This window comes from Lagopus muta, chromosome 1 (assembly GCF_023343835.1).
Source record: "Lagopus muta isolate bLagMut1 chromosome 1, bLagMut1 primary, whole genome shotgun sequence".
Lineage (NCBI taxonomy): Eukaryota > Metazoa > Chordata > Aves > Galliformes > Phasianidae > Lagopus > Lagopus muta.
Window position 1 is genome coordinate 21,766,666 of NC_064433.1, and position 18,733 is coordinate 21,785,398.

At 43.9% G+C, this 18,733-nt stretch overlaps 1 protein-coding gene across 2 annotated transcripts in view; it reads left to right on the plus strand.

The window, feature by feature from the left end:
* The first annotated feature begins 2,915 nt into the window (after positions 1 to 2,915).
* WASL (WASP like actin nucleation promoting factor) overlaps positions 2,916 to 18,733 on the plus strand; it is a 48,429-nt gene continuing 32,611 nt past the window's right edge. The window contains exon 1 of one of the 2 annotated variants that reach the window (XM_048939915.1): positions 2,916 to 3,279. In XM_048939915.1, the coding sequence (XP_048795872.1) occupies positions 3,163 to 3,279 (117 nt within the window). In that variant the 5' untranslated portion in view covers positions 2,916 to 3,162. The remainder of the gene's footprint in view (positions 3,280 to 18,733) is intronic. The other variant, XM_048939996.1, reaches the window with a different exon arrangement.

Sequence of the window (18,733 nt, forward strand, 5' to 3'; positions counted from 1 at the left end):
AGCTGTTTCCCACAAGTTCAGAGGCATCAGAAGTGGGCAACACAGTTTGAAGCTTCCTACTACAGTAGGAAATTCAGAGGAAAGCTGAGCATAAACAAAGACAGCAATTTCTCTAAGAGAGGTCAGAAAGAGCATTGCAATTTCTTCTAAATATAGTCAGGTAATTCTGCTTGGTGGCTTTGCTTAACAGAATTTTGTTTGAAATTGGATGCTTTATGCAGGAATAGCAGCTTTTTGCTGATATTAATGCAAATGTAAATACTAAAGGCACAAATCTATTTTTCTTTAGGTCCCTCATACTCATCATCACATACTGATATTTCCATTTCACCTCAGGACTCACTGCTCTGCTGTGATACAAAAACAGAAACAGCTTTTGCATAATTAATGAAACACAGGATCTGAAAATAGTCCTTTTTTCTTCCCTTTCCTGTCTACCCCATTAAAATAGCAAGCAAAACCCAAACAATAGAGCCTGAAAGTTGAAGGCCCTTGAGAATAACTACAAGCTAGCAGGTGTCAGAAGAACAGCATGAAGCAAAAAGCATCACAACTAAAATCAGGACTCTGTTTGAATGGAAGGATCTACACAGTGAGGAACAAGAAGTCAAAGTTACCAGAAATGAGGAAAAGAGCAATGAATGCAGTGGGGCACAGACATGAGGAGAGTACCAGCATTTACTGGTGAAAAGTGGATTACATTTTTAGCTATTTAGACTGTAACCACCAAGACAGGTACTTACAATTCCTTGAAACAGGCGCTGGCTATAAAATAATTGTTATGCAAGGGGAAAAAAAGTGCCTTGTAAAGTGGTTCCATGTGTTTCATCTCTTTACGTATATCTTCAACAAACGGAATGCTGCCAATATTCCTTAGCAAAAATATTTCCCCTTCTACTAAAATATGCACATACTTACACAGTCAAGAAATGAAGACTAAAGAGCCTATGACTGATAAAAGTACTTCGAAAGTATTGATTCCTACTGTTTACTTTCCTTTACAGTAAAGACCCATGCCACTTCTGTGAAACCTTCATGCTGAGGAGTCCTGTATACGCATACACACACACACACACACACACACACACATATATATATATATTTTTTTTCCTAAAAGATTGGGATTTTCCACTACTCATTCTTCCTCATGTTTTCAGACATAGTTAGAAGCTCCTTTAAGTATGGGAAAAGGGTCTGTAAGCAGAAGGGGCTGCCATCTGTTTCTGCCAGACCTTTTGGAAGATATGAAGAGAAGTCAACAGAACTTCATACAAAGATTTGTACTTGCAGGTTTTCCCCTGGTGCTTCTCTAGTTTCCTTCCTCCTGTGCTACTTCAGCTCTTTTAATACAAAGCATATCACCATGGGGGTGTTGCTTTGTCTTCCAGATGGACAATTGATTTATCAGAGGAGGTAAAGCCAATGTATCACAGAATAGTAGCTGTAGGAAAGGACCTCTGGGGATCACCAAGTCCAACCCTCTGCTAAAGCAAGTTCCCTCACATTTGTATGATACTTCCCATGTTCCACTTTTGCCTACTGCCCCTTGTCCAGTTTCTGCAAAACACTGAAAAAAAGTTTCATCCATTTGACTCCCACACTTCAGATATTTATAAACAGTGATGAGATCCCCTCTCAGTCTTCTCTGGGCTGAATAGTTCCCGGTCATTCAGCCTTTCCTCATATGGGAGATGCTCCAGGCTCTTCCTCATTTTCTCTCTTCAGAAATTCCCTGTCATTCTTGAACTGAGAGGCCCAGAACTGGACACAATACTCCAGATCTGGCGTTACCAGGGCAGAGAGAGAGGATCACCTTCTTTGACCTGCTGGCCACGCTCTTTTCAATGCACCCCAGAATCCTACTGGTATTCAACTTTGTCCTCAAGAAGCATGAGCATTTCTTCCACACAGCCAAAGCCAGCCTAGTCACACAGCAGCTGAGGTCAGTATCTTTGAGCTTTGAATGCCTTCAGCCTCCATCTATGCTGGATACCGACATGTGAAGCAGGAGTGAAGCAGGGCAAGAGCTCTGCTGTCAACAGGCACTGCCTGTACGCGGTGTTCCTTCCCAGCAGCTTCACCTGGGAGCTCGCAGTTCCCATTGCTGCTTGCACGGCAGTGCGATGGCTGACACCCACTGCTCCCCCCCCCCCCCCTCCCCCGCGTGACTGTGTAAAGAGGGAATTGCTTCTGCACAGCAAGAACGCATCATTAACTCTCAACGTAACACAGCGTGCGGTAACGCAATTGATAATTTGCATGGTGAACCACAAGAAGAGACATTCCCCTTCCAATGTCAAAAGGTCACTAAGGTTTTTAAGTTACAAGTTAGACCACGCTTGACTCAAAACTGGACAGCAGCTCAGCTCCCGAGGTGCCGCACAGCACGGAGCCGGGCCGCTCGCTGTGCTGTCGAACTTCACTTAACACAAATGGCGTTTGCTGACGGCTCTTAGCACAGACCTCCTCACTCCCCAAGCGAACGCACCGCGGCCCCGTCCGTGCTTTCAGACCCGGGGCTGAGAGCTTTACAGCAGCGAGGGGCCCGGCCAACTGTCCCCGCAGCTTCGGGAGCACCGCAACCCTCCGCGCCCCTTCCTCATTCCTCGCTCCTTCCTCCTCCACCCGCCGCACTCTCCGCCCCGCAGCAGCCGCCGGGCCGGCCGGGCAGGTACTGAGGGCAGGGCAGGGCAGGGCGGAACGCTCCGCGCCAGCTGGCGGGCGAGGAGGGGCGGGAGCGGAAGGCGGCGGCGGCCCGCACGGCGCATGGTCGTGGCGGCGGCGCGCTCCCTCTCTCTCTCTCTCTCACGGCCTCCCCTCTGGCTGCCGCGCGCTGTGGTCTCGCCCGCCCCCGCTGCCATGTTGGATTGTGCGGCCGCCGGAGCCGGGCCGAAGTTGGAAGTTTAGTGCCGCTCGGAGGGGCGGGCGCCATCGGCTGCGGGCGCCGGGGCTGCCTCCTGCCCGGCGCTGCCTCCTGCCCGGCGCCCCCCCCGCGGGCCGCTCTCCGGGCCCCCCTACCCCTCCGCCTCCCTCCTTCCCCGGCCCCGAGAGGGAGGCTCCGCGATGCGGCTGCTGTGAGCGAGGCCACAGCGGAGGAGGAGGAGGAGGAGTAGGGGGCCGCGGGCTCCAACGGTCGCAGGGCAGCGCCGTGCCGGCCCGGCCATGAGCGGCGCCCCGCAGCAGCCCCCGCAGCCGCGGCGGGTCACCAACGTCGGCTCGCTGCTGCTCACCCCGCAGGAGAACGAGAGCCTCTTCAGCTTCCTCGGCAAGAAATGCGTGGTGAGTGCCTGCCGAGCCGTGCCGAGCCGAGGGGCGGCGGCGGTGCCCGGCCCCGGTCCTTCCCAGCGGCCCAGCTCTCCTCCCCCCCGCCCCGTTCCCTCCCTGCCCCGTTCGCGGCTCTCGCCCGGAAGTTTGTCCGGCCCTGCTCGCTGCCCGGAGGGGGCTCGGCGGCGGGGCCCGGCCGCTGCCCGGAGCGTAGGGGGGACGCGATGAATGGCGGCGGGACCGCCTGCGAGAACCCTCGGCCCGGCCTCGCCTCTCCGCGGGGATCCGAGCCGCTTGGGCCGGGGCTGCGGGCGCTGTGAAGGGCTGAGCTCCGCGGGGGAGCTGGCCGGGGGTCTGGGGGCTCGGCGCGGCCCCGGCTGAACCTGCGGCACGACAGAGCGGTGGAAGGCCCGTGTCCGCGCCGGGCCTGCCCTGCTTCGTACTTGGCCCGGAGGGCAGGTCCGTGTGCTCAGGTGCTGCACCTCCGGCTCTCGGCTCAAAAATAAGGCAACGCGGCAATTTAAGGAGAACAAGCTTCTGGTGAACGCGTTCCCCAAGTGTGTCGCCGAGTTCTGCGTTTTTAGAATACCCTCTTGCAGTTCAGTGTAGAGTTGTACTCATCTGTGTTTTAAAAACGGCGACAGAAACTGCCTTTAAAAGTTAGCTCCATGTTTTAGGAGAAATGCAGCTTATCTTAAACTTTCTTTTCTGTATTTTTGAATAAATGCTCCTCTTTTTTTTTTTTTTCTTCTTTTTTTTCAAATGGCCACTTGAAGCCACTCAGAACTGTCACCTGAACGTCTTCCAATGCTTTGTGTGCAGTGCTGGGTTACTAATGCCGGGTACCTGACGTCCTGCTGTCATGCAGTGACGGTTTGTCATGAGCATGAGCTTGTGCCTTGAAGTAGGATAGCAAGGCAGTCTCAATGGTTCTACATAACTCTGGACTTTGAGATGGTGTTGTTGATCAAACCGACTCCTGCAGGAAAGCAGGAGATGCAGTAACTGAGCAGGAAGTAGGCGATGTTGACATTGGGTGAGTTAAATAGGATGCTGTCATAGTAATTACACTGGAATGGGTCAAAAGATGTGATCGTGAAACACGTCAAGAGGAGACTTTTTGTGAAGTGATAAATCTGCAAGAAATCTGTAATCAAGCTATTTTTCAGGCACGCATTTCATGTGTTTGATTCCTTTGCCAAAAAAAAAAAAATTAAAAAAGCACATGAAATTGTTTGAGTTTGTTTTTCTACAAGTCTGATTTTCTTGTCAAGAGAACACGTTATGCTCAGCTCTAACACTCACCTACTCACATTCTCAACTTTTCTGTGTAAATACCACTTAAGGCAGACTTTAGAGACAAATATCTGTATAGTATCTGGGTGATGTGATTTGTGGCGGGTTGATAGCTTTATAGATGTGTCTCGCTTCATGTTTTTCCTGAATTTATGCATTCTTAGGGTTTTCACTGAATTTTGGATGCCATTTCAGTCAAAGATTTCCCAATTGTCTCAGCCACTTCCCTTTTGTCCCCTGCCCTGTGTAGTCTCCAGGTTAAGCATAGGCTCATGTTGTAGTTCGTCTCTGCTGTATCCCTGACAGTTCAAGTCCAGAAGCTCCAGAGATAAACCAAACACGTTGGGCTGAGCCAAAAAGGTGGCAGTTTGGAAAGTGATTCATGAACAAATCTAGCATTTCTGTTGCAAGGGTGGCGGCCTCTATCAGAAGAGTGGAATGGGCACCTGGGGATGGTCACCACCTCTGCTATCCGGTTTGAATCTGAAATGTCAGATCAGAGCCTAAGTGCACTCCTGGCACTGTTGACCTTCTAGCTTGACTGTAACTCAGTGTTAGCATGCTGTGCTGATGAATGCCCTCTTGCTGTAATATGCATGATATTTGATCTCTTAATATCCATGCTTGAATTATTCATTAGCAAAACTTAATAAATGGTAGGGGAAGAAAAATCTTGCGAGTTTCTTAGGATGCTGCAAGTTTGCTTTCACGCAGACTGGTCTGGCTGTGTTCTCAGACTGCTGCAAGTGATGCATGGGTTTGATGCTGTGCGTGATGTTTCTGTCATCCCAGTATCATTTCAGGTTATGTTTTATATAACCTTATGTTTATGTGATTGAGTGCCAGAGGAGCAGTTGAGACACGAGACTATGATCCTAGATACTCTTTTTAGAGTAATAACTTGTGATGCTCTTGCGGAGGGCGTAGTGCTGTAAACAGGCTTGGGGGTCTTGGTTAAGAAAGCACGTGGCTTTCTGGACCTGATCTACTTCAACAGACCTGCCTTTGATTGTCTTGGACTGGTTACAAGGCAGCTACATTGAGATTGCACTACTCAGATTTTTATTCTGTGGAAAAGCAATTCAATTAATCATACTGGTTGAGTGTTCACAACCTATGAAATTCAGTATTGACATAATTTCAATGACATCTTAAGTCATTATGACTGATAGATGTGATACAAGTGGGTGAAGAGCCATAATTGTGTTTGTGTTGGTGGGGCTGATACCTTTATACTGATACTCTGAGAATCTCATTGTTTAGTAGTCAAATCCATGTAAAGGTTACTGATCTTGGCTTTATTATTATTATTATTATTTTGCTGAGATATAAAATGCTTGTCTGAGTTAGTAAGCAGATGCACTATCTTTGAAAGCCTAATTTGTCAGGGGCTAAAACAAGCCATTGACTTATATTTAAAGCTGTAGCTAATTTAGTTTAAATACTAAGCCAGGTGTAGAACTGCTTACAGTAAGTGTCAAGCAGGTAGCCAGCCAGGACTTTCATTGCTGCATGGGTACATGAAAAGCATTTAACTAATTTTCATTCAGGCACGTGACGTTTGTTATCTGTCAGGTGTGAAGTTTACTCCCTTTAGTAGTTCTTTATCTTATTTGTATCATAATGTAAAATTAAGTCTGTGTAAACTTATCCTAATCTGAGCTATGAGATTCTTGTATGTATTATCAGAATATTTTAATAGCTATGCTAAGCTTGTATGATTTTGCTGAATTTGCTTTAGTTTTGACCTAAGGAATGGGTTTAAGGGTAAAATAGTAGGTGTCCAATTAATTCTTTCTAATAAAGACGTCACTTCATTAATTTGCATGATTAATAGTGATTAGTAACATCACTGATGTAGAATTACTTTTTCTGCAGAAACGGTTTTATGCTTTTTACCTCAGGAAAGAAAAAACCACATGGCAATTGTGTAGTTGATAGCACTGGAAGCGGTCGATGGAGTCTGGATATCTTATAGTGCTTAGGAGTGGGACTGAACACTCGGATAAGAAAGCAAGGCTAGGGATAGCTAGTTGCTAAGGTCTTTCTGTAGTTAATGTGGTAAACAGGAACTGGTAAAGAATGCAGAAAGTGAAGTGACACAACAGTAAACCAAGAGAACTATTTTGGCTGCTTTTAAAATGCATGTGACCAGAATGAGATTGTATGTCAGAGCCAAAGGACAAGTTTCAGTAATGCTTCAGATTAAACAATTAAAACGTAAATGGAAGTTTTAGTTCTTGATTGATAAGAATTAGATTTCTCCAAGAAGGGACTTGTAAGATTACTTGTCCTTATGATAACATGAACTAAGACTTGACAGCAGACTACAGGTCGGAGTAATTGGAGGCCTTGTGTGGCAGAGAAGTACTGGGGCTCTGTCACTTCAAGTTTATGCTGCAGGCGGCACGCCTGTGAGGGTAGCAGAAAAGCTGAGGCTGTAGTTTGAAAAGGAGTTATCTCTTGAAGAGATGGGAGGAAGTTAGTCATCTGTTTAGATGTGCTGATTGCTTCATGTTTGCATCTGGGCTTAAGCGAGATGCGGAAGGGGAATACAGAGGGAAAGGGGTAGGGTCCTGTGAAACACAAGATGTTGAGTTGAGTCTGAATTTCTGTGTGTCGGTCCTATTCTATGCAAAACCATGCAACTTTTTCAGATGCCTTATTAGTATCCACTGTAGTCATATCCCTAAGCAGCGTGTCAGGGCTAACCTGAGAATTACACTGATTTTTAACTGTTCCCTCTGAACCAAATTTGGGCTACAAAAGTGATTTTCACAGGATTGGGTCAGGTGGGACTTTCCAGAGCAAGTCAGTGTCCTCAAACTGCCTCCTTATATCTGCAGCAGCGGTGTTTTATCATTAAGTATTTCTCAATCTTATTTTCCTTACAGCCTGCTATTAAACAAGGGTAGTGAACTATGTAGTAATTTACTCATGGCTGAGAAATGTTTTGAGACTACACGTGAATGCTGTACAAGATGTTGTGTCTTATTTCTGAATGTATTTGAGGGAAAGAACCAGTTCATGAAAAGTACAATTTAGTTCAGGATAAGAGAAATTCCTGTGTTTGAGTTCCACAGTTGTCAGTGGCTATCATTGGCCCTTACCTAAACTCGAGAAAGTAATTTACAGTTATGATCTGAATTTGTCTGTTTGGCTGTAGGCACTATAAATGTCTGTTAACTCATGGTAGACACCAAATATTAGGTGTCTTGATGTGTAAAGTGAGTCCCACTTTGTTAGGAAGTGTTGTTTGTAAGCATAAAGGAGGAAATCTAGTAAGATTTGACTGGAGTAAACCTCAATCCATTAAGGCTTCAGAGCTCTTGCATTCTCTTCTGAACTACTTTGTAAACCTTTTACCTTTCACAGGTAGTTGAGTCCCAGAAGCCTCCATGATTACTCAGCTGGTCACAGATACCAGGCATGCTGCTGATAATGTGCTCTGGAATCCTGTAGGACCAAGGCACAACAGGATGGGAGCAATTTGTAGTCACAAGCAGTTGTGTTGTAACTTAGCTGCACTTTGCAGCTAAGAATCAGGTGGAAGAATTTGGATGAACACTCATGAGATGTTTTGACTACAGGATTTCCACCAAGATGGCTGAATACTGCTTATTTAGGAGAACGCCCGAGAATGAGGTAGCTCTTAGAAGATAAAACTGAATTTGTTATTTCCTGCAGATATGTAAATTGGAAGACTACTTTGTTGCTCCTTAAATGATGAATTTGTGATTTCTCTGCTTTATCTGATCATAAATATTGATTTGAATCTTCTCATTTTAAAGTGTTTCCTCTGGGACTCTTTCTTCTGGAATTTTCAGGAGCCTAACATAGGCAGAGTATATAAGGTCCTTCTAAAAAAATCTCTTGTCAGGATTGAATTAGTATTCCTGGAGGCTCTTTGGACTTGAGATTTCAAACTTCCTTTAGTGGAGTTCTGGTAATTCCCTGTCTTTTGTAGGCCTTCTCATGACCTTTATTGCTTGGCTGTTGGTGTCTCCACAAACTGCAGGAATTAAGAGTTTGTTTGCCACTGTTATTGCTGGTTGGCAGCAGCTGCACATGGCAGCGGGCACTGATAGCTCAGCACTGAGATGTTGAAGTGGTTTGCGTCTGATGAATGATTGTCACTGAGAAACCTTGTAGTAGTTCAGTAACCAGAAGGACAAAGGGCTTTGGTTTTTATGTTGATCTATAGGCAGAGCTGCCTGCAGCAGTGATAGTTTGGGTGAGCTTTTCCGTGTTTTATTTGAGAATGTTTGCAATTCACTTAAAGGAGTGTGGTAAGATTTATAGTGTCCTCTCTTCCAGAGAGCATGTTTCGTATACTTGTCTCCTGAGGAATCTCTGCAGTACAGAAATAAGACTTGGTATAGTGCAGAGCACTCGTGATTTCGTGACCTAATACCTAGATAATACAAAGGATGTAGCAGAAATGTGCCGTGAGCACTAGACAGAGTGCTTATTAGTTGGTCAGGGTAGGATTTCCTCAAGAACGGTTGGCATTGTGTTGCTTGTGCACAGAGGGCTTTTCTTGGATGACCAGTTTTTCCTTGTAACAGTAAATCATACAAAGTGGGTTTAGGGGAATTTGAAGTGTATCTTCATGGGTGGTTTTAAAAGGGAGCACTATCAGATGCTGTAGAGATGGTTTTGTTTCTCAATATTATGGTGGGTGTGCTGCCACGCTAAATTCTGTGGCTTCCAGACATGTTGTTTATGCCTGGCTAACCAATAAAATGGGCAAAATAGCTATACAGTTACCTTCCTGAACTTTCCCAGCTACGTTCTAAAACTCTCAAGTGGGCTGTGATCTTTGTGTGACAGGAGCAGAAGGGCCAAGTGGAGAAAGATGTAATGCAGACAGTCGTGGAGATGCTTTTACAGAGAACTGCTCCCTTTCTTAATTCTTCAGATTCAGTTGGTACTTTCATCTACCTTTGAGTTAAAGGTAGGTAATTTCTGATACCTCTTCATGTTTATGCAGTGCATCACACTTTAGGGATCTCAGATTAGAATTCAGATGTTGAACTTCTTCCATAACGATATATTGTTAACAGAACTTCTTACAAATTACTCAGTTCCTGTAGACTTAATGTTCAGAGGAGAAGATCGTTGCTGGCAAAGGAACAGCTGCTGCTCCTTGACTCCATGACATGCTGACAGATCTGCAGATTTCAGCTCACCTTAGGCACTTGCATTCATACATGCATCCACATGTTGGTGAAGCAGTTTAATCAGCTATCTTTAAAATCCTTATTCCTGGCAGCTTTTTTTCTTTTTAACTTTTCTGAGAAAGTGTTAATGGGTTTTCCAGTTCTCCATTGTGACTAGTTTAAAGCTGAAAGATCACACTGAGGCTTGCTAATCAAGGTCATAAGCGTTTTCATTTCTGTAAGATTTCACACACTATTTTCCCCTTCAGAACTTTATGTGTAATTCAGAATTCCCCTGCGTTCATCTCATTTCCCTTCAAAGTGAATGTGTTATTTTGCCTTTTTCTCCCCTTTTCTAATTTGCCACTGTGCAGCATAAGAGCAGTATAGTCATACAGGAGCCTATTTGTGCTCATTAAGCGTGTTTTATATGCTGAGGGTGCTGTGCCTGCAGTATGAGTAACACCAACCTACTGAAAGAAAATACAGTTTTCTGCTCTTCAAACTGCTAAGAAAACTGTATTTCATTGTCTGAACTCTTAGCTGTGGAAGGATAACTGTTGCCTCTGAGTTTGCCAACACTTCAAAAATACGTTTGCTTCTAATGTCTAATGATGATGGCTTTCCCAAAGTTACCCAAGACAATTGGGAATATTTACAAGAAAGGTTAAGTTAAAATATGGATTCCTAAATTACATACTTTGAATATTAAGTAACGAAACCTAATACTTATCTTTCTGTCTAGCAAGAATATTTGAATATGGGAATTCATCCCTAAATAGTAAATGCTTGAAGTGACTGCCAAGAGATTTATTTATGCATATGTGATACATGGATAAGAAAAGAACAGAGTACTAATTTTTGTATTAGTATCTTTCTAAGGAATAAAGAAAAGTGTAAAATGCTTTATAACTTAAGACTACTTCTGTTGTAACATGTGCTACCAATGGCCTTCTTGAAGTATGTTTTTCTTGGAGGAAATCGAACTCTGTTAAGATTTTTATATAGCAGATAATTGTGGAGTTGTTAATGACACTTGGGACATCGATGTGGTGACTGTTGCTCTTGTAAGCTCTGTTCTGCTGGTTTGCTTCAACGTCCTGTGCTGTGACTTTTATCCCCTGAATTTGGTATGTTTGCATCAGGGTCTCCTTCCATTCCCTCATTACAACATTCTTATCTTTAACAAGATTTCTGCCCTTCTGTACCAGCAGGAAGATTTCCTCCCCGTTTCCTCTTTTTCCTTGGCACCTCAGCTGCTTTGTGAGAGTAGCCCTTTCTCCCTCCAGCCCCTGTATCCAGAATGTGCACAAAGGCATCCCAATGAAAAGGAGAGTGTTTCTTCCTCACTGTTCTTCCCTCCACTCCCTTATCATTTTGTTCTTTATTGCACAACTGCTTTGTTCTTGCTGATGAACTGGTTGTCTCATCTGGCATGTAGCCCAAGCCATACCCAGTGCTGGGCTGGACACAGTTTGTATTCTCCTAGCTCAGCAGAGCGTTGCATGGGGAGAGGAGGCAGTCGATGCTAACCAGCTGTTCTCTGCTACTTGCGTACAATGCACTTCAGCCCGAGATGTGCCCATTAGACATTTTTCCTCCTATTTCTCATTGCTGGCCCAAAGTCATTGTTAGCATTACTGTAGAAAAGAGAACTTTTGGGTGAGAGAAGGAACAGCAAAACCTAAGTGTGATATTCCTCAGGCTTGTACTACCCCACCCTCCACTGCTGTTTCTCCAGGGAGGGCCAAGCTCTCCAGTTCGGACGCTGATGTATTAGGAAACTGAATGCTGGAAGACACGGCTTCGGCAACTCTACACGCTCAGATTTGAAACCACAGAATTGCTTAGTGCTGCTCTGAGTGGACTCTCAGTTATTTCCTGCTCCCCTAGCATGTGACAGCTCTCTCTGAGCACAGCTAAGATGTGGTCATTCTTTGTAAGTAGACATTTTTCTCTTACTCCCCCTCAGTCAGCCAAAGCAAACAGAAACATCACTTGGCTTATGACTCCAAATATACACAAAGGCATCCAAATATACTCGTCTCTGTAAAACTGTATTTGATTTTTGTGGTTCTCAGACAAGAGAAGGGAAAACGATGAACATCCTGTGGTAGCGTGTTCTATGCAGTGCTGCAGCCAAGGGCTTCTACATGTGTCTGTGAAGGAAGAAGCTGTAGTTTCTAATAAATTAAATGTAGAGTTGGTGTTTCTTTGTCTTTAGTTATCAGCATCTCAGGTATGAAACTTGTATGACTAGGTACACAGGATGATTAGTAGCTTTTAAATATATATTTTTTTGAAACAGTTAACTGCCAGGTTACAAAAAACTTACAGATTTGGTGCTTAATTGTATACAGCTTTTTATCAACCAGTATTTTTTGGCCACACAATGTTATTGTCATTTGTATCTTTCATAAAGAAGTTGACTGTGTTGCACTGTAAGTTGTTTTCAGTTTGGGTAGCTGGAACTTTAAATTTAAAACTAAATAAGGCTTTAAAGTATTATCACAATTGAAAATGCTTGTAATTTTTAATATCTGGAATTCAGGAGTGAATCAACAAACCATTTGTCCTTTAAAAAAAAAAAAAAAAAGAAGTTGAGAGATTTGTTATATTCAAGTGCCAGTATTTACATATTCGAGAGACTTGCAGCTTCTGACTGCAGACATGCTGTCCTTCTTGCCTTAGTTCAAGGCTGCACAAGGTGCAGCCCACCTAGATGCATTTCAGTTGTTTGATGAGTTTTGTGCTGAATGTTTCCCTAAGTTATGGAGCTTTCACTTCATCTTTTTATGTCATTTAGGAGTGCTTTAATTCTTCATTGAGACATTTCCTTAACAGATTATTGGAATATTGGTGCCCCTCTGCTGCCTGTAGACAATATATCTGGTCTGTTCCTCTGCCCTCTATTTATAGCATTCAGGTGAGATGTGATTATTGAACAGATGTTCCAGCTGTGGCCTCAGACTTGACCCAGTATAAGCACAGGGTGCATCCCTCACACTGGCCATGTGTATGGTATGTGGTCCATACTTTTTTATCCCCTGGGAGCCAGAACTGGCAAGCTCAGATGCGAGATATCCATACAGGATACGTAGGAGCTTTGTGCATGCAAAATGCATCCTGTCCTTTCCCTCACCTCTGGTCTGTCAGTCAGCTTTTATTGATACTAACAAAACCTAAGTAGGGCAGTAACATAAACTCAGGCACTGTCCTGTGATTGTCTGTTGTGTTTAATTTGTTGGCATGCTTCCTGGCATAGATTTAGGTAATGCTACCTAGTGCTCATCCAAATTAATGAGCTTGGTTTAGGAATGGAATGGTGGTGTAAACACAGTTTCTAATAGGTGGTATGCATAGAGCAATCTGTGCCCAATTTGCATTGTGTTGGGAGTAGCGGGAGTTCATCTGTACAGAGGTGAATTTTTCTCTACCATCTGCCATCAGGTCCAGAAAGTATCTCTGATCCTAGTTGGTGCAAACTCCAGAAACCACCAGGAGGCAAAAGCAGTGGTGATAAGGAGAATTTAATGTCATGTCAGTTCTAGCACTTGTATTAGCATTGTATTGTAATGGCCAGCTCTGCTGCTCTCGTAACTGTCCTGCTTTGACATCAAGTCAGAGTACTGTGAGCAACAAAATTCAATCTTCTCTTTGCTCTCTGAAACTGCTTTTAGAAACCTGAGAAAATGCAGGTGGCTGGAAGTTTCCAGCAGGTGAAAGCTTGCCTTTGCATGTAGCAACCGACTGCTGTAGCTAGACTATCAAGTGCATCGGACATACTGTGAACACAAGGTCGTAAGGCTCCTGATCCTGTTCTCTGATTTCAGGGAGGAAAAAAATAAATATTTTGCTTCTTGTAACAAGATCTGTCTAACTTGTAGCTGTTCTGTAGACTACAGTAGGTACAGCAGGGATGACCGGAAGGGCTGCTGCATTTCAGTGTACTTTTTCAATATACTTCTTGATTACAGAGCACAGGCTTATCAAGAAAACATTCCCAAAAATTTCTTTTCGGGGCTTTAAATTAGATTTCATGGAAGAAGGGGTTGTTTCAGATGAGTTTCACTGTCACTCTATGAAGCAGTGGAGAGAAACCTCAGATTTCTTCCAAAGGTTTTTGGGAGGACTTCTCCAAGAAAGTAAAGCATCTGAAAAAAACAGTTGAAGTACCTCTAAACCAATAGCTGGAGAAATTGGAAACCACGACACAGGCGTCACGCTCGCAGGCTTTCATCCTGATGGGGAGTTTCAACCACCCAGATATCTGCTATAAAAACAAAATGGTGAGATGCAAGCAGTTCAGGAGACTCTTTGAGTCAACTGGTGACAAATTTCTGATTTGGGTATTGGACAGACCCATCAGAGTTGAAGCATTACTGGACCTGGAGCTTACCAAAGCCGAAGAGATCGTAAAAGTGGCAGCCTGGGCTGCAGCAACCGTGTTGTGCTTGAGTTTGTGATCTTGAGGAACACAGGCCTGGCAAAGAGTGGAGTCAGAACTTCAGGCTGTTTAAGGAGTTGTTGGATGAGATCCTCTGGAAAACTGTCCTTAGAGACAGTGGAGCAGAACAGGGCTGGCAGCATTTTAAAGATGCCTTTCTGAGAGTAAAGTGTTCTCCATCCCCTAGAATAAGAAATCAGGCAGATGAGGCAGCAAATCAGCATGGCTGATCAGGCGGGGGAAAAGAAGGGTAAGTATAAGCAGTGGAACCGGGGGTGGGTTTCCTGGGAAGAATATAGAGGTGCTATGTGGATGTGAAGGGTTGGATTCAGGAAAGCCAAGGTGCAGATGGAATTGAATTTGGGGAGGGATGTGAAAAACAACAGGAAGGGATTCTTAAGATACAGTGGACAGAAGAGATCAAAGAGGCAAAGGAGAGTATACCCCCTCTGATAAATGAAAAGGGAGAAGTGGTCTCGCCAGACGTGAAAATGCTTAATGAGTTCTTTACCTTGATCTTCATCTTCAGTCAGGGGACAACAGGTTGGTGAGCCTCACATCCGTGCCTGGGAAGATCATAGGGCAGATCCTACTGGAAAAGATGGTTAAACACATGCGAGATGAGGAGGTGATCAGAGACAACCAACACAGCTTCACCAAGGGCAGGTTGTGCCTGACCAGGCTGGTGGCCTATGGTGGAGCAACGACATTGGTGAACAAAGGAAGGACAAATGATGTTGTTTGCCTCAGTTTGTGCAAGGCCTTTGAAGTGGTCCCATGCCACATCCTTATCTCTAAATTGGAGAGATACGAATTCAAAGGTTGTACTTGGATGGTCATAGCAAAAGGGTTGTTGTCATCAGCTGTATGTCCAAGTGGAGGCTGGTCATGAGTTGTGTCCCCCAGGGATCTGTCTTGAGACTGGTGCTCTTCAGCATTGTTGTCAATAATGTAGACAGTGGGATTGAGCGTACCCTCAGAAAGTTTGCTCTTGACACAACAGAAGGATCAGGGCAATGCCAGGTATGAGTACAGGATGGGAGAAGAACTTACGAGCAGCCCTGCAGAGAAGGACTTGGAGGTCCTGGTGAATGAAAAGCTGGATGTGAGCTACCAATGTGTTCTGAAACCTGGAAGGTTGAGAGTATGCTGGGTTGCATCAAAGGAAGGGTGGCCAGCAGGGTGAGAAAGGTTCCCCTCTGCTCTGCCCTTTGAGTACTGCGTGCAAGCCTAGGGCCCCTAATACAGGAGGGATGCAGAGCAGTTGTAGTGGGTCCAGAAGAGAGTCACAGAAATGATCAGAGGGCTGGAGCACCATGAGGGTAGATTGAGGGAGCTGGGCTTGTTCAGCTTAGAGAAGAGTAGGCTCTGGGGGACCTCATTATGGCCTTCCAGTACTTGAAGGAAGCTTATAAGCAAAAGGCAGACTAAGTCTTTACACAGGCTGATGGCAGGAGAGGAAGGGGGAAGGGCTTTAAACTGAAGCAGGGAAAACTTAGATGAGTAAGAAATTTTGTGCTCGAATCATGGTGAGGCTGGAACGGGCTGCCCGGGGAGGTTGTGTGTGCCCCATCTTTGGAGGCATTTCAGGCCAGGTTGGATGGGATCCTGGGCAGCTTGATGTAGTGGTTGGCAGCTCTTCTTATGGCAGGGAAGTTGGAACTAAGTGATCTTTAAGGTCGCCTCCAACCTAATCCATTCCATGATTTTCTGATATGTATAGTTATAAGTAATTCAAGAGGAAAGTTCCATGTGTCTTCAGAGACTCTGGAGATCTGTACTGAGCTCTCTTGAAATCTCTATTGTGGCTGCATTTTAAAGAGTTCCTGCAGTTCTCTGGAACTTATTCTCTACTTGAGATCCAGAGACTGTGCTAGGGAAGGAAGTAGCATTGTTAATGACAGCTAAATCATTGCTTTCTGTTTTTGTGTTCCACCATTATCTTTTGGTTCTGACAGGGTTGTGAATGTGTGTATGGCTTCTATATCCAGTAGGTCTGATGTTAGATAACTTAAAGCTGAAGCACCTAAATACTTGAAGCTGGTAGTTTTTCTCTACTGTCCTGTGATTCCTGTGGTTGCTCTTTCCTTCTCTCCCCTCACTTCCCTCCCCCATTCCCAACCCAGTGCTTGCTGTTATGTACATGCTGGCAGGCGCCAGGCCCCTGGTGATGCTTGGTGCTGTACAGGCAGTTCTGCAGCAGCAGGCCATCTTTGCTTCAGAGTGCAAGGGAGGCAATAACCCATCATTTAGAAGCTGAATGCTTTTTGTCTTTATGTTACAGTGCTGACTTGCATGTCAATTCTGGCTGCAATAATTGCTGTAGAAATTAAATGTGCAGGTATTGGTACAATGCCATTGTTGCATCTCACTAGAAATAATTTCTCCATAGTCACTGCATACAGGCAGACACAGATGCAGGTCTGAAATAGCAAAAGGTATTCTGTAGTTGGCTTGAACCTAATAAACAGACCAGCCATAAATGAGACTGCTTGCTGTGTATCATCAAAGCTGTTTCTCATGTCAAATGCATTGAATACTTTGTTGAAGTGCAGCATGGTGTGTGTGCTGTTTGAGTACTCAGGTCCAAAAGTGAAGTAGCTGACATGTCACTGACTCTGGAATTCTTCAGAGATGTCTGCAAAATGTCTGTTGCAGAGCAGAGGCTTGTGCGTGGGGATCAACAGAGGTAGCAGCCTGTGTTCCAGATCAGCCCTGTAGAGCTCTGAAATTCTGTGTGAACATTGCACATCTCGCTGTGGGTGGCAGAAGCCTTCTGAAGGATGCACCTTTGGTTAACAAAGCTGTTCTACAGGACACATTTGTTAGCGAACTTGGCTCCAGTTCATTGTGTGAATCTGCTTCATCTCCTATCAGTAGCCTATCTGCCCAGGATAGAATTTGGTCTAGCAAGAAAGGAGGGTTTTTTCCCTCTCAAATTTTGTTAAACTCTAGCCCTTTTGCTGGCATAGTCCCATTGCCAGCTTTTTATAGGAAGGTCAGTGTTTTTACTACAGTGTTTCTGACAAACATAATCTGCAGTTTGTAATTCTGAACCTCTAGCAACTTCTTAATGCACTGATAATATGTAGGAACCACTCTTGTAATTATTTCCTCTAGCAAACTGCAAGGGAGATCCTATTTCTATGTCTATACCAAATATTTTGGGTGGGCTCCCAAAATTTTTGAGCTCTATCTTGAAACAAGCTGATTATTTGATATTCTCAGAACTGTGTACTCCTGAGGCTGATGTTATTTTTCATAAATATCAAGAGCATTCTGTTTCTGTGCTAACAGATTGTGGCTGTTCGAGTACTGAGAGCCACTGATGTAGTTAGTTGAACACGAAGGAAAGGAATATTAATGTAAAAACTGGCAATCCAGTGTCAGCTCTGGCACGGGGAGCTGCTGTTAGTCTCTGGATCTTAAGTTGTATCAGTGCGATACTGAAGGATTATTGCATTTCAAAATGTGTTATACTTCTGGAGAAATGTCCCTGTCATTAGTAACCTTTTTTTTTTTTCTGTTAATTGGTTACAACCTGTATTAATGAACATTTTTATTGTTAGCAGCCATATCATTGTACTGCACTGTCTTTATGCTATCATAAAAGCACTGTAAGTTATTACATGAATGGAGGCTTTCAGAAAAGTGGCAAATATTTGACCTGACAGAAAAGCTGTTGCCAGTTGTTTGAGGCAGCAAGAGCAAGTGATGTTGTGCAGCTTCACCTTATTGTCAGTGATCCCAGAGCAGGCGGAAAGACTTGTGGAAAAAATAGTTCAGAAACTGAAGTATGTAGCGCTTCCAATCTGATGCTTGATTGCATTGGTGGTACTGGCTGACTGGCCTAACGCTGCTATACAGACTGGTTGTCTCAGAATTTCATTTTCGTTAGGATCAAAAGCAAAGCTGTGTTAAGATCTTTCTAATTAAAACATTCTTTTGTTTCAACTGGCTGTATTTCATTAATTCAGAGAATGCTCACTAAGAAGGCTAATGGTCAGTCTCAGTCCTACTAATGTTTTTTTTTTTTTTTTCCTAAATGTTCTTCAAAGTAGATTTTCTACCCCAAGATTTTTCAAAATGTCTTAAACTACTGTTTTAATGTAAATTGTGTTGGTAACTTTAGAATCCACAAACTCTTTTAACGATCTAATTCAATAGTGATTGTCATTCTTGTAAACTTTGCTTCTCATGCAACATGCAGCACTACTTACCTGACATTTTAGGTAGAGTAAAATTGGATTATCTGTTAATTCAGACAGCTACATAGTTCTAATATGTGACTTAGTATGTTACTGCTACTGAACAACATTTACAAGTTATACTTAAGAATGGGGAAGCAACAATACTGTAGGGAAAATTATCCTCAGTTTGTATGGAGTTCTGGCCCAGTCAAACATGAGTACTTAAGGATAAAAATCACAATATCACTGCCTATATTCCTCTATTCTGCCTATAGTTGCTAAATGTAGCTGCTCTGTGTGAAGTTGTACTGCTGCCCTCTCCTATGGATTTAAACTGGGAATTGATGGATTTCTTTGAAGGAGAGTTGTTGAGT